Source organism: Hippoglossus stenolepis, chromosome 9 (genome assembly GCF_022539355.2).
Source record: "Hippoglossus stenolepis isolate QCI-W04-F060 chromosome 9, HSTE1.2, whole genome shotgun sequence".
NCBI classification, from domain to species: domain Eukaryota; kingdom Metazoa; phylum Chordata; class Actinopteri; order Pleuronectiformes; family Pleuronectidae; genus Hippoglossus; species Hippoglossus stenolepis.
In genome coordinates, this window is record NC_061491.1 from 2,622,614 (window position 1) to 2,646,807 (window position 24,194).

The window sequence follows — 24,194 nt, forward strand, 5'->3', positions numbered from 1 at the left end:
AGTTCAGGGGCAGACAGGACAAACTCAATTCCTCCATTGTGGTAGAGTCAGTGCAGAAATCCCATGAGACACTTCACAATCATTGACCAATAAAACCAAAACTATCTGTACAACTATAAACTAGAGCGAGTAAAGCTAGGTGAACCAGCCGTTCAGAACATCCCATTCACCCACCGTCTGCACCGCTTATCCTTTGTGGGTCGTGGGTGGGGCTGGAGCCGATCACAGCTCAGACTGGGCGAGAGGCAACAATCAGTTTAGATTCTCAGACACGTGGAGAACATGCCAACTCCCCACAGTACGACCTCGGCTGAACCGGGATACAGACCAAGAAGCATCTTACTATGAGGCAACAGTGCTGAACATTGTACCAATATGCCTTCCACCCTTAACACTGTTTTGTTTTTTTATTTAAGTCTGAGTTAGGCATACAGTATATTTTTTATTTCATCTAAACCAGGGTGTTGATATGGTGTTAAATAAGACAGTTGAGTAGAAAAAAAAAACTTTATTCAAGTTAAAACATTATTTTATAGTAATTTTATTACCTGGCTTATTTCTTTGAGAGGTAAATACTGAAAAATGCAATGACATAAAATGTCAAATGTTAAAAGCCCAGGGCCTGTATTCATCATCCATGTGTCCAGACGTGTGCACAGCAAGCCCTCTGGCATCCAGCACCCCCATGGAGAAATCACTTATCCTGATCTCCATAGTGGGTCATGGGGCCAGCTGGGGGAGGGATGTCTGAACTTTAATTCAAGGTCATTCAGAGTTCAAGTGCTGTGAAGAAAACGTTGGCCTGGTTCCGACCTGGTAAATCTGTCCCACAGGTTGTCGGCTCAAAGTTCAAGTGTGAATTCACCCAGGATGCATTGGGGACACATTCAGAGGAGGTCTGCGACACATGTGGCCACATTCTTTTAGCAGCTGGAAATGTGTCCTGGGCCACACTGAAGGACCGCCTGCTCCTCTTACCCCCTCTACAGTTTCATAATCAACTCAATGTATTTTCACACTTTTGAGTGTTACACGTGGATTGATCTATTTGACACAATATCAACACTGACTGACACATTGATTTTATCTTTTTTTACAATTTCAAATAAGTACAATCTTATTTCATTGTAGTCAGCTCCCCCTCTCTCTCACTCTCACTCTCACTCTCACTCTCTCACTCTCCTCTCACTCTCACTCTCACTCTCACTCTCACTCTCCCTCTCACTCTCACTCTCACTCTCACTCTCAAGGACAACTGCCTCTGTAGTCAGACTGGCTAAAAACAAATCTTGTCTAGTTGTTGAATAAAAAGCAGGGAGGTGAGACCTGGGGCCTGTACTGCAAAGCAACTTCAATATACCCAGGATATCTTTTCATCATCCAGCTTCACTTTACCTAACATTGGTCAGTTTGGCAAAAGGGACTTTCAACAAAGTGAGATGTAAATGATGAACTAGAAAAGAAAAACAGTAAAAATAACCTTTTAATTATTACATATTTTTTAAGTATAAGGCTAAAGATAAAACTGTATATGTGTTTGACACCTGATGCAAATATAAAGTTAAAGTGATGTCAGACTGTTTGCTGCCAAAGCAGATAGGAGATAAGGGAAGTAGTTATTGTGTGATGACCTCTGTCTGAAATGTTAAACCTGGCAGCTCCCTTGTTCTGGCACTGCAGATCAAAATAACATGGGCAGTAATAAAATATCTTGTTTCTGTTGAGTTGAGTTTAGTTTGTTAAAAACTGGATTAATATATGTAATAATGTATTTTTTAAATAACTACACCGGACATTTTGTTATTTTTTGTTATTCTGGTCATTATTGACAGAATAAGAAAGTTATCAGGTATCATGTAACAATCAAATAATCTTTTTTGAATTGAAAGTAAGTTGCAGGATACTGTAGAGTGAAAACTCTGGTTTCCAGTGATCTGATTGGTCAGTATTTGGGCTGTAAACAGGTTTTGATCTGTTATCCTGAGCTTAACCTGTTGTGAAAATGGCTGAGTGGTTCAATATAAGTTACCATGGTGATTTATCCCTGTTAGACATGGACCAGCTTTGTCAGACTGAAAACCTGAACAGCAGGATTTGTGGAAATCGAGTTGTCGTACAGGCCCCTGATCAGTGTTCACTAGGGACCCATTCTAATATCAGCTACGAGCTGACAAACTCAATATTGTCAATCATTTCCTCACATCATACACTAAAAAAGTAAAAGTTAAATATTTGCTTCAAACTCAATTTAGAAGCTGATCTGAAGTAGATGTTCAAATTTCCATTTTCTAATCTTTACTCACAAAGACTTTGATGTTTAGGGTTGAGAATTCACTTTTACACCTTTAATATCAGTTCTCATCAGAGTACAAGACGTCTCCATGAACAAATCTTAAATATTACAAATGCATTCTAGAACACAAAGCTCCTCAGACATCAGGCTTCAGTACATTTGACTAAAATACATGACGTGTTTGATACTTGTTGTTTTCTGGATTCTTGGATAGGGAGCTCATAATGCAGCTCCTGATAACTGTAGGTGACTCAGGTCAATATTTGAGCTTTGTTGCCACAGGGAATCATTTAGTTCATATTAGATTATCAAGCCTTGATGATATTTGAAGAGGTTGGTGGAGTCATTTGTATTCATTTGTTGTTCCTGTTTGAACTCAGTAGAACACATTCCCATCCTTCTAATCGTTCTAATAGTTAAGAATAAATTAACGATATATCATTAATAATGTATTATACTTATATATGATTCAATGATGTATGCAGGACTTTGAGTCAAATTCTAGTCCTCTGAGGTTTTTAGAAACAATTAAACATGCAGGTCAGTGTATCTGAGAGCACAAGGATTTTCCAGTTTGTGGTGATGTAGCTTCAATCTGCTCGGAGTTGAGAGGAGGCTCAGGTTGTGTCGACAGCTGCAGACACAGTAGAACTGCAGAAAGGTGAGTGCCCTCTAATAGTGGTTCAGAGAACACAGAGGCAAGTCATTTAGTCCAAAGTAGAATTTGTTAAAAGGTTTGAGCTACAAACTGCATTATAACTCTTAAACTTTCAGTATGTGTTGGTGTCAAAAAACAAATCTTTTATTTACCATTCTTAATATGATCAATAATAGCAAATCCTACTGACAATTTTCAACTCTCTCTGTGTGTGTGTGTGTGTGTGTGTGTGTGTGTGTGTGTGTGTGTGTGTGTGTGTGTGTGTGTGTGTGTGTGTGTGTGTGTGTGTGTGTGTGTGTGTGTGTGTGTGTGTGTGTGTGTGTGTGTGTGTGTGTGTGTGTGTGTGTGTGTGTGTCGCACAGCAAATGGACGATGCTGTTTATACGTTTGAACAGATCCTTCACCAGAGCCTGGAGTCTCAGGGCACAGAGGAGCTCTGTAAGACCATCCAGCGCTGCCAGGACCGAGTCATCAAGGTAACACACCCACAAACAGGACAAGGCTAGTAGATCCAAGCTTTGGCAGCATCCACACTAATAAGTTTTAGTTTTATTTTGTTATGTTTATATCATGCGTCCACATTGCTCCAGAGTTTTCAAGCCTCTAAAGCAGAGACTCTGGAGCCTCAATCCTGGGATTGAGTTTTAGTCTGGATGGACAGAAACTTTGATGTTGACACTGTCACACATGATCTTTCCTGATTGGAGCTTAACAGTCACAATGTATCTTTCCCAGATTCATTGTGCTCCTATCAAATGACCCTTTCCCTGAAGAAAACAGAAAATTGAATGGAGTAAGGATAATGAATTAATAAAAACAATCCCTGATCTTTCTTTTCACCAACTTCTTTTGCAACCGTTGGAGTTGCCCTCTGCTGGTCATTTGAGGGAGTACAGGTTACAGGCACTTCCTCATTGGCTTCATCTTTCGGACCCATTTTAAGTCTTTGTTTCCACCACTGGTTACACATCTTGCTCGTCCTTAATCAAAACACTTTGAAGGAGGAAATGTCACCTTATAAATTCAGAAAGAATCAGTTGTAAACTAAACATTCAATGTCAGACAACACTCCTGTGTGTGTGTGTGTTAATCATGTGTTTCTTGGGTTTTTTAGAAGTTTGACTATGACAGCAGCACGGTGAGGAAGCGTTTCTTCCGCGAGGCTCTCCTCCAGATCTTCATCCCCTACATGCTGAAGCAGCTCGGCCCCTCCTGTGGCTCGGTGAGCGCCTGAGTACAAACAGTGTTTTGTGTAAAAGTGCAGTGTCAGCAGAGCTCTACTGATACAGAAATTTACAGACCGGTTGAGTTGGATATTTGATGGTTTAAAGAACAGACACACAAAGATTTTGGATAAGGATCTCTTACGTTTAGTTATTAAGGAAGTTTTTTAATCAGCTCTGGCTAATAATCCAGTTCTAGTTGTAGCCAGCGGCTTTCTGATTAGTTGGGATGTGATGGTCAGGTTTTATCTGAGGGGATTTTACCTCTGATAGTACAGTGTCAGCTTTAAACTTTCCAAAATGTCATCAGTCTCCACAGGCTGGCACAGTACTGCTCTACTGACCTTTTTTTGTCATCATGATTTTTGCAAGAAGTACCAAACCTTTTGTTTTACATTTTCACCTTGTTTGGAAATAATATGGACCTTTATTTTACACATATTTATGTTGTTGCGATTTATACGTTTTCTGCTGATTGTCAGAATTCTTATTTTTATATTTCTGTTACAGGAGCTATGGGTCCACTCTACTGTAGTTACCTATATGACATTTAGGCAGAATAACTTTAACGCCTTACCATAACGGCTCATTAGCTGTCTTCCATTGACAAGTCATGTTGTTAGCAAGCTAACAGATAACCTACAAACATGTGTTTTAAAACACCAATGCTTTACCTACGAGTGAGAAAATAACAGGACTGATACTGACTTACTCACAGTTTGTGTGAAGCCTAAAGTGGAGTTTCAGTGCTCTCTGGTGGACAAACTATGCAACAACAACACTGTTACTAAAACAACTCTAGCACTTGTGTTTGGCTTCCACTGGATTCATTTACTGTTTTTAATAGACAATAATAAAGCCCACAATCAATTTATCTGCAACATGTGGTAATGTGTGAGGATATACATGAGGATGAGTTGTATATAATATGTTGTCTTGATGCATGTTTCAAAAAAGTGTGCATAAGAAATAATCTAATAGCTTTAATTGATTCATATAAAATTGGCATCATGCTGAGTGACTGTCTTTTACTGATTAAGATATTTTATGGCTTAGGGACATATTATTTCCTGTAGATGTTTTCCTTTGCACTGGGGACTCTGTGCTTTTGAACTGAGGGCAGGAGCTGGACGTACTGATTTTGGGGTTGGCTGTGGTCGTCAGGATTTTGCTACTTAAGCGTTGTACTGCTTTGCTATGGTGACGGGACAACAGGGCTTGTTTACAGCCTGTAATTGTACTACCCAGTGTTACTACTGTAGAAAGCTTTGTCTTATTTTTGCCACTTAAGTATTCAAACCCAGGACTCTATGTTAAACGTGAGTATACTTTCAATGAATGACCGGTATACTGTAAATGCATTGGCTGACCTTAAAAGTCTTTGCTGGGCTTTTTTTATAGATGCATTCCACATGATCAGTGAAGGTGAAAGGATTGGTCTAACGCAGTCCGCAGCTCCACCTCATGACCTTTTACTGTAATGGGTTCAAATAGAGGGTTTGACTTGCTGTGTTTGTGGCCACCTAGACACATTTCTTTTGATTTGGTTACATTGAACAAAAGACGACTGTCATCAAACCATTTAATGAGTTCTGTTACATCGTTAGAATACGCATTTAATTACTCAGCATTTGTAAGGCGTGCCACTGGTGCCATATTATCTGCATACTTGACTAGAGTGAGATTATCTGATTTATATGATACTGCTGACCATGGTGTGAACTATCATTGTTCTGCTGATGACTCTGATGCTCCAAACCAAGTTATAAATTGCCTCTCAAGTGTGGAACAGTGGATGAGCAACAAGTTTCTCAAACTAAACGAAGATAAAACCGAAATTCTTATAAATGGTACTGATGATCAGAGACAAGAGATTATTTGCAAACTTGGAAGTCTGGCGCATCACAACTAATCTACAGTAAAGAGCCTGGGCGTTACACTTGACTCAGAACTAGATTTTAATCCACACATAAACAATGTCACAAAGATTGCCTTTTATCATTTAAGAAACTTTGCAAGAGTAAGACCGTACCTCACTCTGGAAGATGATTGACTCATGCTTGACAGGAACATACATCTCTAAATGTTTATAGGAATATGTTCCAAACTGTTCCCTCAGGTCGTCTACCACGATCATTGCTCAAGATCCCAAAAACAATCTATAAAAAGTTTGGGGAATTAGCTTTCTGTTGCTATGCACCAAAGGTTTGGAGCAAACTCCCACCACACATCAGACAAGCTTCTTCTGTTGATAGTTTTAAGAAAAAACTCAAGACCTATTTCTACGATCTTGCTTTTAATTCAATACATTTTTTTTATCCTAAGTCTTTGTTTTATTGCTAACGTGTTCTCATCGATCTCTTATATGTCTCTTTGATTTTATTGTAAAGCACTTTGAGCTGCATTTTATGTAGGAAAGGGGCTGTATAAATAAAATGTATTATTATTATCTGTATTACAAATAATTTCATTTCTATAAACTGAGAATAATATTGGTGATAAAATGCAACCCTGGGGGACACCATTATTCAAAACAACACTGTCCGACCTGAAATCATTGACCTTATCTCTGCGAAGTCAGTTGCATAAAAATTGTTTATTCCAGCAAACAGATGCTGAGATTAAATGCAAGTTAGAGAGGGTTTCTGTATTGACAGTGTTAAATGCAGAGGGAAAATCCATGAATAAGATCCGTGCCCAGGCTTTTGGTTTATCAGTGTCAGATGGATACATAGGACTCTTTCCATGCATTTGCTGACGATAGGTGTTAGAGCGATGGGCCTGAAATCCTGCATTTCTTTTGCTTCATTCTTTTAGGAATGGGACATTTTGTTGATGTGTTCCAAATTGTAGGAACAGGGCTTGTGTCTATGAGCAGCAAGCACATTTCCAAACTGTTCAGCACAAACTTTAAGGGTTCTCCCCCCCCAGTCCATCGGTCCTTGAGCTTTGGGGGGGTTCACCTTCCTAAGAACAGACACCACCTCCATTGTTTATTGATGATTATGATTTATTTTTGTTTGATATAGTAAAGGATTCTGTTGTTTTAGGATATTGTTGATTAAAATGGCTAAAAAAAGATATTGAGTTCATTTGCTAAATTGGCAGGGTCATTGCATTGAACACTTAGTTTCTACTGTGCTCTGCCTGTCATCAGGTTGAGGCCTCTCAATGCCTCCCGAACATTAACATGGGAAAACTTCTCCTCCACCTTTTTCCTGTAATCATGTTTTCAAGTCCTTATTTAGTACCGTAGTTGAGATAAGTGAAAATCCTGAAACCTGACGAAGATGTTGAAAGATTCTAAATGTTTTTGTTGTTGTCAAACACCAGGAGCTGCCGCGCTTCCAGGAACTGATCTTTGAGGATTTTTCCCGTTTCATCCTGGTGGAGAACATCTTTGAGGAGGTGGTGCTGCTCTCGGTCATGAAGGACATCATGATGGGTGAGTCTTAAACACTGCAATTCATCCTGTCCCTTTTTACAATCACACAGTTCATTATGTTTCCTTATTTTCAATATTGCTTTTAATGACTACCTAAGTAGATAACAAATAGATCAGTCTCAAACATCTCACCATGAATAAACTAAAAGTCATTTTAAAATATATATGTTTTTAAAAAATACATATACCAAACATATGAAACCCTGTTTTAACCTCTTCTCTCTGCCTGTAGCTGTGAAGGAGGCGGCGGTCCAGAGGAGACACAACCTTTACAGGGACAGCATTGTCCTCAGCAACAGCGACCCCAGTCTGCAACTGCTGGGAGAGAACCCCTCCATCGACTGGGCCAAGGAGCACGGAGGAGCTCAGGAGGAGGCGGACGTAGCAGAGGAGGACGCTGAGGGCCACTGTGAGAGTGAAGGTGGGGAGTCCCAGAAGACGAGGAGGATGAAGCAGGTTGTGTCCATGATCCAAGTGGAAGAGTCCTCAGTCATCCCCAACGAGTCGTGCATTGACGTGCCCGGCAACGAAGACATCCCAGAGGGGGATGAGGACGAGGTGGAGAAGGAGGAAGATAGGGAGGAGAACTCGGACGGTAAAGCTTCTCCTGACCAGATTAAATCTGCAAGTCCGAAAGCTTCAGAAAACCCTCCGGCCTTGTCTAATGGATCTGCTCTGAAGGAGGAGGAAGCCAAACCAGAGGAGCAGGTTAAACAAATCCCTTGCATGGTTGAATCTGCTACAGAAAGTGTTTCGTTCTCAGAGGAGAAGGAGGCGGGAGAGGACAGTCAGCCGGCGCTGGATAAACAACCACCCTTCAACCAGGAGGAGACAGAGGAGACATTGCCCCCGGCACCTTCTCCCAATGAAATCCCATCAGGGGCTACAGAAACAACCCCACCAGAGGTGGCCGCTGACTTTTCCCCACCTCCGCATGATGACAGCGGTTTCCAGTCTCCCACTAGTGATGGGGCAGCGGCAGAAGAGGCAGTGGCCTCGCCGGCAGCAGCGGAGCAGGCAGGGGAGCAGGCAGAGGTCCAGGCAGAAGGCCAGACAGAGGGCCAGACAGAGGGCCAGACAGAGGGCCAGACAGAGGGCCAGACAGAGGGCCAGACAGAGGGCCAGACAGAGGGGCAGACAGAGGGGCAGGCAGAGGGTCAGGCAGAAGGGCAGGCCGAGGGCCAGGCAGAAGGGCAGGCAGTGGGCCAGGCAGAGGTGCAGGCAGAGGTGCAGGCAGAGGTGCAGGCAGAGGTGCAGGCAGAGGTGCAGGCAGAGGTGCAGACAGAGGTGCAGGCAGAGGTGCAGGCAGAGGTGCAGGCAGAGGTGCAGGCAGAGGTGCAGGCAGAGGTGCAGGCAGAGGTCCAGGCAGAGGGGCAGGCAGAGGGGCGGCAGGCAGAGAGGCAGGCAGAGGGGCAGGCAGAGAAGCAGGCAGAGGGGCAGGCAGAGGAGACGAGTACCGCTGCCCCACCAGAAGCCGAAGCCAAAACCAATGACTCTGAGAACAGAGAGCAGTGACAACATGGTGTCCACTTGTCTGACCTGAACTGAATCATGCCCTGTCATTGTCCCTGTCTTTGACAAACCTAAAAACACACTTCATGCTGTTTGAACCACATCAGTTTCCACACGAGTTCCAGGCATTTATTCACTCAGCAGATTGTTTTCACCGAGCAGGGCTCAGGTGCTGTCATCTATTTTTTTTAATGTTTTTTTTTTTTTCTATGTCTGTAATTTTCAAATTTTTTTGGATGTGAATCCTCAGCAAACACATGAGCTCTCTATCCACACTTTTCTTTTCACCTATATGTATAAATGTGAGCACAGTGGACGACCTTCAGTCCCTAATGGTTCTAAACATGACAAGTTGAAGAACATCTGAACACAGGCGCTGTTAGTGAAACATGTGTAAACTGATTTGTTTCACCTCTGAGTGGCCTTCAGTAACATTAGGAGTATTGTATGCCATGTGTCAGTGCGAGTACAGACTGTACCATTGGAAATTCACTACGGTGATGGGCATCTCAAACCAAGTGACGTAAAAACATCCACAATTCTTATTTGCGCAATAAATCTCATTAATCAACAGAAAATCATTTCCAGAATGAGGAAACTTCTCAGAGGTGGTTTTCATTAACTGTCTTCATGTACATGTGTTGGTGGGAGTAACACTATCTTATGAGTTTGTGCTTTAACAAAGCTTATGTGTATGTGTATATATATATATGCGTCTATGACCAATCTGTCTTTTTACAAATTTTATATAATTTCATCAGTGCCTATACTGACTACTCCATCCCTGTTTTATTTATTATTCTGCACCCCTTCTCTTTTGTGACCAATTTCCTTTTAGATAAATTTTACTCTTGTTTTCAAATGAATGTTATTGATAATAAATCATTATCGATTAAATATTATCATATTGTCTTCGGTTCATTTGTTGTTACAACCTGAAGGACAGTAGGTGAGGCACAGTTCCCGCTGACAAAAGCCATTTTGGAATATTTTGAAACATCAAAAATGGCTGCATTCCTTTTACATGTGGGTCAAATGATGCAGAAGTTGCTGAAAAAATTATTCCTTAAATATCCCTAATGAATAGATTAAGAGTTGTGTCCTCTGTGGGCCATGTACACACATTTCAGTAGAGTTTCAAACCAACATATTACGTGACATGGAAGCTATTAATCATGTTTATGTAAAATCATTATTCATAGAATAACAATATAGTTCTGGTCCTTTGTCAGCTATGCAGTCATAAAGTTAACTGATTTGGGTCAATGGGTCACATGACACGGAATCTATTGGAAACAATATATATTTAGATTGATATATTGGTATTCAAGTTTTTTCATGTTTGTGGTGTTTCTGGATTTTTGAGTGAATTTAACTTAATATTTGTGCTTTTACTGGGTGTTTTGTCTTCAGGGGCCAACGTAATGATCAGGCTTTTTCTAAATTAGGGCAGTGTAAGAATAAGGTGAGCTCATTTAATTTGATTGTGATCAATTTAAACATTGATCTTCTTTGAAATGGTTGGAGACTTTTATTATTAATATTATTTAATGCCACTTTATCCCTTGATACAAGTCCACTTCCAGTTTATCATCTTCACCAACTCACAAGTAACCACGGAGGAAAAAATCGTGAATTATAAACAAATATATTTATTAACAAAATGTATTTTTTCTTCAGTGTGGACAAAGGCCAAAATAACAAACAAAAAATGTATTTACGATAACTAAACTTCTTCACTCACAAAAAGAGGAGAGAGCATGGTGAAAAGAAAATGGCAGTTGTCCCCGAATGACTCCTGAACAGGAAGCCAGGCGCATGGCACAGAAAGAACAGAGTAGTTGTGATGTGGCTGGTTGGGAGAGGAGGGACTTTAGTGTTCCCTTGTAGCTCAGCCCCACCATCTCGGGTCGTCTTTTACAAAGCGGCAGGCCAATCAAGATCTGCTATGATCCACCGGTAAATCATCACCATGTCCTGGCACGGACCTATTCGAATACACTCACTCTCTCGTACTTCAGGCCAGCTTCCTGTCAACCTGTCAGGGGTGTGATGATTCACACTATGTCCTAAAACAGGTCCCACAGGATATCTTAGCGGGTCGGCTAAAAACACCCACTGACCCCACACAACAGATCATCAACATACGTTACCAAATCATAGGGCATCTAAGAAGCTGCTTTCTCTACTGCTTCCTAATTGCCCCTTTTGTCTTGAGAGGCACAATGTGCAGAAGGACATCAGGCAGATGGTAGTATGCAATGTTACCTGCTGGGATGCTCCAAAGTGGACCGGCTGCATTTCAGGACTGTGCTTACATGGATAAGTACTGAAAAGTCAACATGAAATAAGCCTTCATGTGATTTCAAGGCTTTTCTAGAAGGCAGATGTGAATGAGGTTAAGGACTGTGGAGCAGGACTGTACAGAAAAGTTCAGTGTCAGAGTTCATTCTCTGTGACTGCAACCACCTGGACAGTATCAAGTCAATGTTATTGTTAACTCTGCCATATGTACAGCTATAGACAGAATTGAAATGCAGTTTTTCTCTGAACCCCAAGTAAACATATAAATAGACATATAAGTAAGCAACGTATAAGTACCAACATGAAAGTACACAAGCAACATGTAAGGATAAATACCCAGTCAAAAAGGCACAGGGTAGATATGAACTGCAGTGTATATAGTGCAAACAAGTAATGTTCATCCACAGGGTTAGTGAAATAACAGCATTTACACTAAGTAGCAGCAGATGTAGTTGCTCAAACAGTGACTGGTTCATGTTTGCATTGGAATAGACATTGTGTGACAAAGTGTCTTGATATTTTGTCACAAAATGTTGGTGCATTACAAAAATCATTTCGCATTACATCGTCATTTCCCCCATTCCATCAGTTTATGAGTCAACCATCCACTTTTTGTTTTAAGCAAAAGTATTATTTTGACATTTTAGAACATGTATTAACTGCTTTGACAATAGTGCAGTCTTCTCAACATTATTGTGTGGGAGCCAAAATATTTCGGGGTCATTCTGTATCTGTGCTATTGTGTAATGCTGAGAGTGTAGCAGGTTTTATGGGAGGTTTTTTTTATCGAACTGATACAAGCTGCGCTGGCCTTTAAAACACGGGACTGCAGACAGAGAGGTGAGAACCAAGGTATCAAGACGACAGGTAAGACTTTCACATTTAATGAGAGTTTCTTTTGTTTTCTCTTCTCATGTCTTGAATTGACAATTTTTCCTGTCTCATTGCTCCTATTTATAATTGAACAGCTGTAGTACACCAGTACTGTTGCCGGAGCTAAGTCATTACTTCAACCAGTACTTCTAGTGCAGCAGCAATATTACTACTACTACTACTACTACTACTACTTATACTACTGCTACTGCTACTTTTAAAGGTCACACAGCATTAGAAACAAAAAATACAGAACAATTACAGATGATAAAAAAAAGATAAAATAAAACATTGTAAATTTATAAAAATAGAAGAGGCCTGGTCACCTTTGGTCCTGTGGGATGATGACTAGGGCCTGGACAGGGAAGCTGTGAAACCACTGGGTGCTGCCAATTGGCATTAAATGATGGACAGATACAGTTAGAAACTCCCTGGTGAACCTAATAGAGCATGTAGCTATATAACAGGATGTTGTATTTCCATCAGATGTTGGTAGAGACCAAACACAGCTTAAACAGGTTCAAATTATAAAAGGTGAGTGTAAACAGAGTCGCTTCATAACTGTGGATGTGCATCTATTTGATAACAAGTTCACTACTTCAACTTAAAGAGTGATGATTAGACAACTTATTCACAATTTGTTTCTTCTGACCACAGGTCGCCAAAAAAAGTCACGTCAAGTGTTGATTGACAAAAACAATTATTAGATTATTATACGTTCACTTTCACCAGGGTGACAAGTAAAGCAAAATAGCTTTTTATAATTGCAGAAAATAAAAATGAACAAATCCTGTAAGTGTCTCAAATGTCTATAAGATATTGTAAATGTAGATAGAGGTGTGAAAGGAGCAAACAAATCCAGCTGTTGTGTGGCTAAATTTTCCCACTCGCCTCCAGAGAGGATGATGCAATATCTTATAAATATCTATTTTAGCAGTTTGTGTGTGGAAAGAAGATAACATGTGGGCTTCTGTTATCTGTAAGGGGAGGAGCTGTTAGTTTTTAGAGTAAAGACAGAAGATGCAAAATGGCCTGTTCACAGCTCTTATTTCTTGATGACTATACTTGTTTTCCTTTTCCAGTTTTCAGTATCTCCACACATCATCAGCAATGTTTTACAGGGTTTATAATAATAATATTAATAATAATAAAAATAGAAATAATAACGATAACTCATCTTGCACCTTTGAAAAGTGTATCACAAAGGATGAATAAGGAAAATAAGAAAAAAATCAAAAATCAATCAAAATCAGTTACAACAACAAAATTATACTTTTTTTTTTTATCCTTGATTAGTCTCAAGATAGTTCTACGTTTATGGAGGATCATGGGTGTCATGTACGGTTCTAATAAATGTCTAAATAAAACTAATTATACAATGCCTATACATTTGTTAATTGCTGGATGGTTTTATCCATTTGAAAAAAATAACAGAATCCTGGAGCAGGTACATTGAAGACAAATCTTTTTTCTGGCATGTTGATTAAATTAGTTTTCTCATGTAAGACTGGGTTCTGGTGAGGACTGACATCTGACTGCCGGCTCCTGCCCACTTACATTTTGTCTGCAGACATACTAATACTTTAATGTTGGATAAGTTCCCAGTAAAATGTGTAAAAGACACAGTATTGGTACCATTATGACAATAATCTTTAAACATGAAACATTTTGAGAAAACATTTCAGAATACTAGCTACAATCTGGATTTGTTGTTCCTCCACCACAGCTGCCTGTGAAGCCATGGCCTCCCGTCTTCCTCTCCTCCTGCTGCTCCTGTGCAGTCTGACACTGGCTGAAGCCCAGCTCAGGCTGTTCAACATTCGGGCAAGTGGTCTTCCCTCTGACAACCTGGGAATCACAGACGGCTACGTCAAGGCGTTCTGTGGCTCTGCCTCTCTGGGTGTGACATCCGTCCGTGACAACGATCCCAACCCCTGGTGGGGGGAGGAGTTCTCCTACTACAAGGCCCAGCAGAACGACATACTGAGGCTGGAGGTTCACGATGAGGACCTGATCTTCGATGACTTTCTGGGAGTCTGCCAGCGTCCGATCCAACCAGGAACCCATGAGCACAACTGCTACTTGGAGAAAGGTGGCACCCTCCATTACACCTACAGCCTCAACTGAGACAATCGTCAGGCAGATACAGTGTACAGATCAGAACATGTCTCACTGAATCACTGGGTATTTTATACCCTTTTCCAAGGTTGAAAATTAACAATAAACCTCTGCTGAATGAAGTTTGTCTCTGTGTGCTTACTCATTATCATCATGTTGTGGGAGTGAATCAGTTTAATATTGCAAAATGTAAAAACTTGCACAGTGCTAAGTATAATGAATTCCATATGAACCTTACACACGTCTATGGAGAGCAGCAAAAGTAGAGTTCTAGTTCTTTTTTTACACACATTTCCCATTTCTTCAGTGACATTGTTTATTTGTGCATATATATATATATATATATCACCCCTCTCATGCATTCAGCCCATATAACTGAAGAAACCTACACTTATCAGAATGTTTTCCACCTCATGACACTATGTAGGAAGCAGTGGGTCATATATGCTGTCAATTTCAATTCAACATCTTAAAGTTGAGACCTCAAAATTATTGAGAGACCAAACAGAACAGAAAAGCATCAGAACACAAGGTTGAGGTCAGAGTGTTAGACTTCCAGACACGAGGCTGTAGCTCAGAGCACAAATTATTCCCCATGTTTTAAGTCGCACTTGTCGTTCTAAAATTATGGCAAAGTATTCTTCCATTATTTCCCCCCTCTGGCTTCACTAGTTATACACTATGTGACTGAGTTTAACCACATGCTTCATATTCAGGTCTCTCTGCTCATTCACACAGTCAGTGTTAAAACTGGTCCACTGGGAACTTAAAGAGGCCTCGTAGAGATTTCTTGTAAACAGACATCAAACAGTCAAGTTGTGATAAGATTCTGTTTTACTCTCCATGTGTGGATCCATCCGGCTGCGCTCACTCCAAATACCAAGCACATTTGCGATGGGCGGTGAGATTGCATACAAAGTCAATGCAGAGACACCATTTTATTGCATCACTCACGTCGGGCAACGAAAAAAATTCACTTCTCATTTCCATATGTGTGACCGTGGCCTTATCCTGAGGCCAAACTTGCATGAGGACCATGACACGGAAATTCCTTCATGTTTGGTGTGAACACAGCATCATACACAAGTCAAGAAGGTTTCCTTCATCATAAAACATTTCCAAAGTCTGCATGTAACAGAGTACATCAACAATTATGAGTCCAGCTTTGTTTATACTCATGTTCTGTCAGGTTGGGGGAAAGCAGATGGACCCAGGATACAGAGTTTAACAAAAAGTGTATTTTTTAATGAAAAAAGTCTTTAACAGAAAAAAACAACTAAAGTCACACAGGGGAAAAGACTGGAGGCAAACGAAGAGAAGCAGAGGACGGGAGCTCAGGAGACGAGGCAAAACAAGAAGCACAGGAGATCACGACATTTAGACAACGAACCGACAAGGGGAAGCACAGACACTTATACACACACACAGGGAAGGCAGGGGCAATTGAACACAGGTGAAACACATGAGGACTGGTGCAGACAATCACAGAGACAGGAAGTGAAGAAAGAAAACACACTAGGAACAGAGACTACAAAATAAAACAGGAAACAGAACACGGAGTGGGAAAACATGAAACACAGAAACAACTCATTAACAAACATAAACACAGGGATGTACAAGAAACACGAGGAGGTACTAATAAACTGAAAACACTCTTCAAAAAGAGGTGGAAACTAAACACAGAAAAGACGACACCATGACATGTTCACCAGCCTGCAGTCGTCTTTTTCCATGCCTTTGTTCATGCATTGTAACAAATCTTGGCATGTTACTGCTGCTGTTGATCGGTGGACGAGTCTCGACCTTACCCAAGCCCAACAGTGTTGCAGGACAGGAAACAATATATTTAAACACTTGTAGTTTGAAATTCGATCATGTTCCCAATATTTGATGTGTGGGAGTTAAAACAATATCAACACCTTTGTGTTATCAGGATTAAAAACACTGTGACCATGTGACCAACAACAACTTAGTGAAATCTTTTTTGGAATAGTCTGGAATATTTGGGGCCTTTGCCCTTCATGGGGGCAGATAAGGTGAGCAATGAGCCAGACAAAAATCTAGCTGTGTTGTGTTATGTAATGCTGAGAGTGTAACAGGTTGTGTTTTTGTGGGAGGGTGACGCGAAGCTGATATTTGCTCCACCTGCCTTTAACACCATATGGAGCTACACACAGTCAAGGCAGTCAAGACTACAGGTAAGATTTTTAGTGTCACTGTAATTTAGCTCAGTGTGGATTTGTGTTTTCATTTCATTTCTTCAAGCTTTATCCCATTTCTGCTCTGTGTCTTTGTCACTTTTAATCTCCTTAGGTATGAATTCTGAAAACAGACTTTGAATCATTTTATAGGAATAGAAATTGAAAGAGTGTAGGGATTTTTTTTACACTTTTTGATTTGATCGAATGATGTTTTGACATCCCTCCACTTGCTGGATGAAACATGCTTTTAAATTTGTTTTCTCTCTAATACATACAATTCTTACTTTTAACAAAACTTTGTTGCATTTCCCAACATTCTCAGTACATTTGTTTAAGACAAACCTGATGTCTGCAACTGGGACTGAAATTAAACGATACCTAAATATTAAATATGACTGTGAATGTAAGTGTATGTGTCAAGCAACCAAGAATCAATTTTTTCCCAAGAAAAAATGATCTAGTTTAAAAACCAGGCTGTCAACTTATGATAACAACTGATTTTTAATGCAGTAACTAAACCAAAGAGACCTTCTCGCTCAGCCTCACGACGAAGAGTTTGAACCCATCTTTAAGACTTTCGAGTTCATTCTTTTAACAGGAACTAATAGGTAACTTATCATGATATAAGCAAACTGGGTGATGGATACATTTGGGGTGACAGTAAGTCTGAAATAAATAGGAGACATATTGTTGGAATTGTCCACAACTTAAATACAGCATGTATCTGGGACGATTAGAGAAAAGATGGAAGCGAATGGAAATTAGAGATAAGTTGGCAATGAATGGAAGAACAGTCCAAATAGACCCAGCTGTTATCAGGCTACTTTTTCTCACTCTGTTCTCTTAAAGATGATGCAACTCCCCCCTGACCTCTGACCTTTCACTGAGTCATAAGTGATGAGTCATGAGTCGTGTGGGGTTGACACAGATGCTTTTCTTCAGTAACCCAGGTGCTACATGACATTTCAGTCCTATGCAGCATATGTGTATGTGTTATAGATGAACTTGCAGTTTCCTGTTTCATATTATCTAAAGATTCATATTTTTGGTACATATGAGAGTTGATGTTAGATGTTATCCTTGTCTTTATTTTCACATTCCCTTAATTTGAAAATCTTAAAATGATTTTATTGCCATGTAGCATTTATCCGAGAGAGGATCAAATCTCCAGCCCTGCTCTTGGATATTGGATGTTCAATTCACGCTTTCAGATAAGATATGAGGGGATGTAACACCCCTCTGATGCTTTTCACTTGACCCAGAGGATAGATGGAGTAATGGTTGAGGGCCCAACAGGGGCTACAAACTAAACATGACATGAAGCGGACCATGTTTATAAATGCTGTCTATAACATTAAAGTAAACCAGTTCAAGATTGTGCTATTAGTGACGACTTTTATATATACAGTTAACCCCAGTTTCAAACACAGGCATGAGTTCAAACTGTAAAACTGTGCAGACACAAGCACAGAAAGCTGAGCATGTGTTACAGAACATCCCAGATTGAAAAGCTGTTCCTCCTCCACAGCTGCCTGTGAAGCCATGGCCTCCCGTCTTCCTCTCCTCCTGCTGCTCCTGTGCAGTCTGACTGTGGCTGAAGCCCAGCTCAGGCTGTTCAACCTGCAGGCGAGCGATCTGCCCTCTAACATCCTGGGGATCACAGACGGCTTCGTCAAGGTGTTCTGTGGCTCTGCCAACCTTGGTGAGACATCTGTTCGCAACAACAACCCTAACCCCTGGTGGGATGAGGAGTTCATGCATTTCAAGGCCCAGCAGAACGACATACTGAGGCTGGAGGTTCACGACAGTGACTTCCTCTTTGATGACCTGGTGGGAGTCTGCCAGCGTCAGATCAAGCTGGGAACCCATAAGCACGACTGCTTCCTGAAGAAAGGTGGCACCCTCCATTACTCATATACCCTTGGTGCAGGTCATCAGGCCTGAGACCTTTGGTTGGTACAGGCAGCTTGCACACATCTCCATGTGTGGTTTTCTCAATGTCCTGTAATCTATCTTTCAGGTTTTGATCTGATTAAACATATTCAGATTAAACTGAGAGATCCAAATTGTGTTGTCTTCTTCCCCTGCCACTTTGTTTATCCACAAGCAAATTGCTACTGTTTACCAATAATAAGAGTATATACTTTTGTGGATGTTAAACCCATTCACATACAATTCATCCTTAATTAATTCAGGTAACACACATTGAATTGATTATGACTGAACACAGCACTTACAATGCCAGTGTACCCCATCATTAGGAGAAGGTTGCACTGGATATTTACTGATAAGAGAAGAGAAGGTAAAGACTTTTCAGTGTATTCTGAGTTTGAACTAGCTTGCAAGTGTTACATTGCATTACAGATGTTTGTGTTTACAGCCTTGTTTAGCCTTGGAGTATGGAGGACGATACATGACTTAAGTATAAATAAAATTTTTAAAATGTATAAATAAATATATAAATAAATGCATAAATAAAAAATAAAATAAATAAATGAATACAGAAATAAATACATCAATAAATACAGAAATGTATAAATACATGTCTTAAATATATTTCCACATTTATTTATTTCCACATTTATTTATTTCTGTATTTCTGTGTCCGTATGCTAATGAGAAAGGCGGGCCAGCATTGAAAGGCAGAAGTAGTAGGACTGGGTCATCACACTCCTGTGACCAATCCTGCATGAGACTGAGGTTAGGACCCATTGGACAAGCTGGGACACAGAAGACAACACAGACAAGAGTGAAAACATGAAATCTGTGAACAAATATAATCAGTGATGGGGTCATTTTCTTTTTCTTCATAATTACCGTTCCTCCATCTTCCGGTCCAGTAGGTGGCGGTATTACCCAACAACCTATAAAAACCCCAAAGAAGAAGGCGCTCTGTGTTGCGCTTCCTGCTTGTGTTGATAGACTGAATGTAAATAGATCTAAAAGCTCGTGTTGACTGACCAGTGGAGGGAACATGGAGGATGTGAAGCCGTCGTCGTACTGCACTGTGTTGGATGGAAAGAGCCAGTCCAAGTATGTGTGTTATACACACCGGAGAAATGCACTGTTTTATATCTGGTGAGTCAAAGCTGGTGAGTGTTTCTACTGAAGGGAGACAGCTCCGAGCCAATCTCCATTTAGAACAGGACAGTTTGACCCTGGACCTGCTAATTATCAGGAGAACGACGTGTGTCAACATGTAGAACAAGGTTCAATTCAATTAGTAGCCGGCGGCAAAGACGTATTCCTCAGATCAGCATGGAGTCTTGATATGATGTAGAAATGGACCGACATGTTGGCTGAAAACAATCAACTAATGGATTGTTACTATGTAGAATTAATGCGGAATTAAAGAGCAACCCCCAGAATCAATAATACAATCATCTGTGGTACTCTGACTGTGTATTTATATTTGCTTATTTACCAGGAAATGTAATATTTACAAATATTTAAATGCAGTCTGGGTCAGAAGTCTTCCTTTCAGTGTGTGTACTGAGACAGTAATGTGAACACATGCAGTCCAGGGTAAATCAAACAGCTGTTCACCTTTATTCTACCTCGTACCGGTGTACATGTGCAGTTTATGTCAGTGTGTCAGCTGACTGTGTGTTTTTACAGCCTGACAGATGCTGCAGATGTTTGGAGCACAGAGTACACAGAGGACACCTTGAATGAGTTTGTAAGTTTCACCTGCTGCTGAGCTGCCATGGTTCTCACAGAGCATCAGAGAAAGTGTTGTCTTGTTCCTGATCTGCCACTGGTTCTAACCCTACCTGTCTGTGCAGAGACAGAAGTTTGCCTTGAAATCGACAGAGGGTTATATTCTCAAACTCAGGTAAGATTATACATGCAATATGTGCTCCTTTTTAAAAACCCTTTTGTGTAATGTGAATAATTTTTTGGAATTATTGATGCCAGTGATGCATATTGAGTAGCTTTCCAATCAGCGGCTGTGGCTTAGCATACAGAGCAGATTGCCCACTAACCAGAAAATCCAAGGTTTGATCCCAGTCTTCCCCATTCCACATGCTGAAATATCAGAAGACGCTGTGCCAGAGGTTCATGAGTAACGTATGATAGAGAAAGTGCTACACATAGATGCACTGTATGAATGAGTGAAAGCACTTTGTGTGTGTGTGAGTGTGTGAGAGTCAGTGAGTCAGTCAGTGTAATCATGATATCAGTGTTCTTCCGTCTTTCCCTCAGGTCTGCCTGTGTTACTGGGGACGTGTCTGTCGTGGTACATGACACCGGGGCAGAGCTCCAGGTGTCCTCAGGGTCAGGTGACCTGAGTGTGAGTCTGTCCAGGCTGCAGGGCCCACAGGCTACAGAGGAGCTGAAGGAGCTGCTGTTCAGAATGGCAGACAGCCTCACTCAGCTTGACAGTAAAGGTACTTTGTTCTTATGATTCACTGCCGGTGCTTCATAAAGTTTCAGATCTGAGCTTGTAAGAACTTCTTGAGAGTTGAACCCCATGGTCACTCTGGAATCAGTGCTGGATGTGTTTTCTCACCCCCTCTAGTGAGAACCCCGGCACTCAGTCCACTAAAAAATCATCAGAGGAATCACACAGGTACGTATGTTTTTAAAGCTGTGTCCAGTCGAGGCAGATGGGCGCATTGACAAGGCACACACTGAGTCTGGTTCTGCTGGAGGTTTCTTCCAGTTAAAGAGGCAGTTTCTTCTCTCCAAAGCGTTGCTCATTGTGGGAACTGTCGGGTTTCCCTATATTTTTAAGGTCTTGACCTTCTACGTAAAGTGCCTTGAGATAATGTATATTATGATATTTTACTCATCTATTTATTAGATTATATATGTACACTGCTGTAATTATAGACAGCTGAGAGCAGGATTTGAGTATTTTCACAATTTTACCCCATACACAATCATTGGAAAAGTGCTAACAGCAGGTATATAGAGGAAAAGTCCATTCTTGAGCAGGGATACAAAATCATTTAACTTCAATTCAATTTTATTTGTAAAGTGCCAAATCATAATATACATTATCTCAAGGCATTTTACACAGAAGGTCAAGATCTAAAAAATTATAGAGAAACCCAACAAGGTTAAATTAAATCAGTTCTCATTAGGACTTAAACAGTTAGTGGACTACATAGACAAACTTATATCACTAATAGATCACGTGGGCGATAATAACAACAAATACTAAGCTGATAATAGCCTCGAGTGAATCATGGAACATAAACGCTTGAAGGGTATAATATCCCAGTTGTACCGTCACCAACAAAATGCCACACACAATCAAACTAAAACCCATTCATTCACGCATTTTAACCCCGGTTTTAACCACAGTTAGTAAAAGTTTGTCTACAGCTTATTACTAATCAGAATCCAGGATTGTCAGTAGCCATGTTATAAATATGGTGAGTTGTTGTTAATGGTGTTGACAGCAGCTCAGTTCATTCAAGTTAAGGAGATGGTCTTTTTTTCTTCTTCAGAGTTTGAGCCCCGGCAGCAGCAGAACTGTGGTCCATCAGTGACGGTGAAGAGACGAGCTCCAGGGGCTTCACTCATCAACCCAGGAACTAAAAAGTACAGTTTATCTCCCATCAACTCACACCAGTAGCCCCATGACTCTCTCTGTGACGGGAAAGCAACAACTGTTCATGTGTTTTGCAGAAAGATGCAAGCGACTGGCGTGGCCTTCGATGAAGCAGACGACGACTGATCCTGTTGATCAGTCAGATCCTGTTCTCACACTGCTGCTGCACTATTCATTCACTCAACATTAGGATGTTTTTTTTAAATCAGTACAGCTGCTGTACTACTTTTATGAAATATGATACCAGTCACAATGACAACAGTGTTTTTATATTATCAGGTCTCCTTCCTGAATGATGCAGTAACTCCTATGATATTTAATCTGGAAATGAAATCAAGAACAAGTTGTTAGCTCTGACTGTGTAAAACAAATAGTATTGTAGAAATCATTCTCAACATAAAGACCAAATATTACAGTGTCAAAACAAGTGGTTAGAAGGGAGGCACCGTCCGGACAATAACCAAACACGTACATTCCCCTGTGTCTCTGACAAAGAAAAGACAAACAGCTCATATGCCCAAGGTGCTTTTCCCTAAATCCTCTGTTATTGCAAACAATTATGTGAGATTTTGATCATGAAATGTGTTTTTAATTCTGGTAAACAAATGTTTTAACTGTATTTTAACATTCCTCTCAGCTACACAGGTCAGAGTGTTGAAATGTGACCGAGACATCTCTTGACAGACAAAATATTGTGTAGAGGCGTTCACAGCGGACAGCATCTTCTTCATTTCTTCTGGCTCCATAATTATGAAAAACTTCAGGAAATGAACTTTTTTTGTAACTGGTGATATTTGCCAACTTCTTTTGTTCTGTTAATTACTAAATTATTTTGTTTAAGAGTAGTAAAATAATCTGTCATGTTGTACTGAAATAAATAAATAAAAAATACATTGTTTGAGCACTGCAGTTGAACATTTTGGTGTAAACCCATGAGTGTTGGGCATGTGTGTGCATGACACGGTACTACAGTTTATAACTAAAAACAGTAGCTATAGCATGATGTTCTCACATGGCATCTACCATGAATATGGACTATGTTATAATTAAATTAGTTAAAAATGTCTAGGTAATAGACTTTAATCTAACTAAAAGTGATAGTGATATCGATCAGGACTCAGCTTTGTTCTTTAGTGTATGAGCCGTTTTAAAGATTTGAGAACAATGTTTACTGATCATGTACCCAAAGGCCTGAATTCTGATCTCAACATCTGCCACGGACAGAGGCGACCGAAGTTAATCTATGTTTAGGTGAAAGCCTAGACTGGACTGGACCAGAGCGCCTCAGTCTTATCTGAATATACAGTAGGAGAGCCTGGAGAGCTTTAAAATATGGGCTAAAAGTAAAAGTGATGTTACCTAATGTTACCTGCCTGCTCTGATTGGATCTGAGAACCAATTCCCCTCTCATTACTAATTATTTAAAAAAAACATTAAAAACAATGTGAACAGTGCCAGGCATGGTATAAAATACAGTAGAGTAGAAAGTACATATATTTGCTGACATATTTTGTGGAGTACCTGAAAAATAAATCTACTTCAGTCAAGTACAGATACTTGAAGAATATAGTAAGTACAATTAATCTATAATATTTAAGAAAATAATATTTTATATGATTAAAAAAACATTGAAAACATTATGTGCACTGACGAGACGGCCTCTTTTATATGTGGCTACAAGGTCAAAAGAAATATGGCATTATGATCAAGCAAGGGTGGCATGGTGGTCACCTCAAAGCAAGAAGGTCCTGTAGGTAGAGAACTCAGCTTCCAGTTTCCTGCTCTAGTATCCTGCAGGCTCTAAATAACATGGCAGCATCATACCTTAAAGAGCTCATTGTACCACATCACCCCACTAGAGCACTGCGCTCCCAGAACTCAGGTTTACTTGTTGTCCCTAAAGTCTCTAAAAGTAGAGTAGGAGCCAGAGCTTTCAGCTATATATTAAATATTTAGTATTTAATATTCAGACATACTTGACAACATGTGAATTAAAGATGGTAG

General features: G+C 40.3%; 3 protein-coding genes across 3 annotated transcripts in view; all 3 read left to right on the forward strand.

The window, feature by feature from the left end:
• niban2b (niban apoptosis regulator 2b) overlaps positions 1 to 9,134 on the forward strand; it is a 35,566-nt gene extending 26,432 nt beyond the window's left edge. The window contains exons 11-14 of the mRNA XM_035166160.2: positions 3,314 to 3,427; positions 4,066 to 4,173; positions 7,508 to 7,619; positions 7,852 to 9,134. Coding sequence (XP_035022051.2) covers positions 3,314 to 3,427; positions 4,066 to 4,173; positions 7,508 to 7,619; positions 7,852 to 9,134 — 1,617 coding nt within the window. The remainder of the gene's footprint in view (positions 1 to 3,313; positions 3,428 to 4,065; positions 4,174 to 7,507; positions 7,620 to 7,851) is intronic.
• Positions 9,135 to 14,033: 4,899 nt separating this feature from the next.
• LOC118115329 (perforin-1-like) lies at positions 14,034 to 14,548 on the forward strand. Its single transcript, XM_035166415.1, has one exon. The coding sequence runs from the start codon at positions 14,049 to 14,051 to the stop codon at positions 14,433 to 14,435; it is 387 nt and encodes a 128-aa protein (XP_035022306.1). The 5' UTR covers positions 14,034 to 14,048; the 3' UTR covers positions 14,436 to 14,548.
• Positions 14,549 to 19,490: 4,942 nt separating this feature from the next.
• On the forward strand, positions 19,491 to 23,091 carry paxx (PAXX non-homologous end joining factor). The gene is made up of 7 exons (XM_035167036.2): positions 19,491 to 19,705; positions 20,246 to 20,306; positions 20,413 to 20,462; positions 20,834 to 21,018; positions 21,150 to 21,200; positions 22,087 to 22,180; positions 22,268 to 23,091. Exons 1-7 carry the CDS (start codon positions 19,602 to 19,604, stop codon positions 22,314 to 22,316), a joined length of 594 nt encoding a protein of 197 aa, XP_035022927.1. The 5' UTR covers positions 19,491 to 19,601; the 3' UTR covers positions 22,317 to 23,091.
• The last annotated feature ends 1,103 nt before the right edge of the window (positions 23,092 to 24,194 follow it).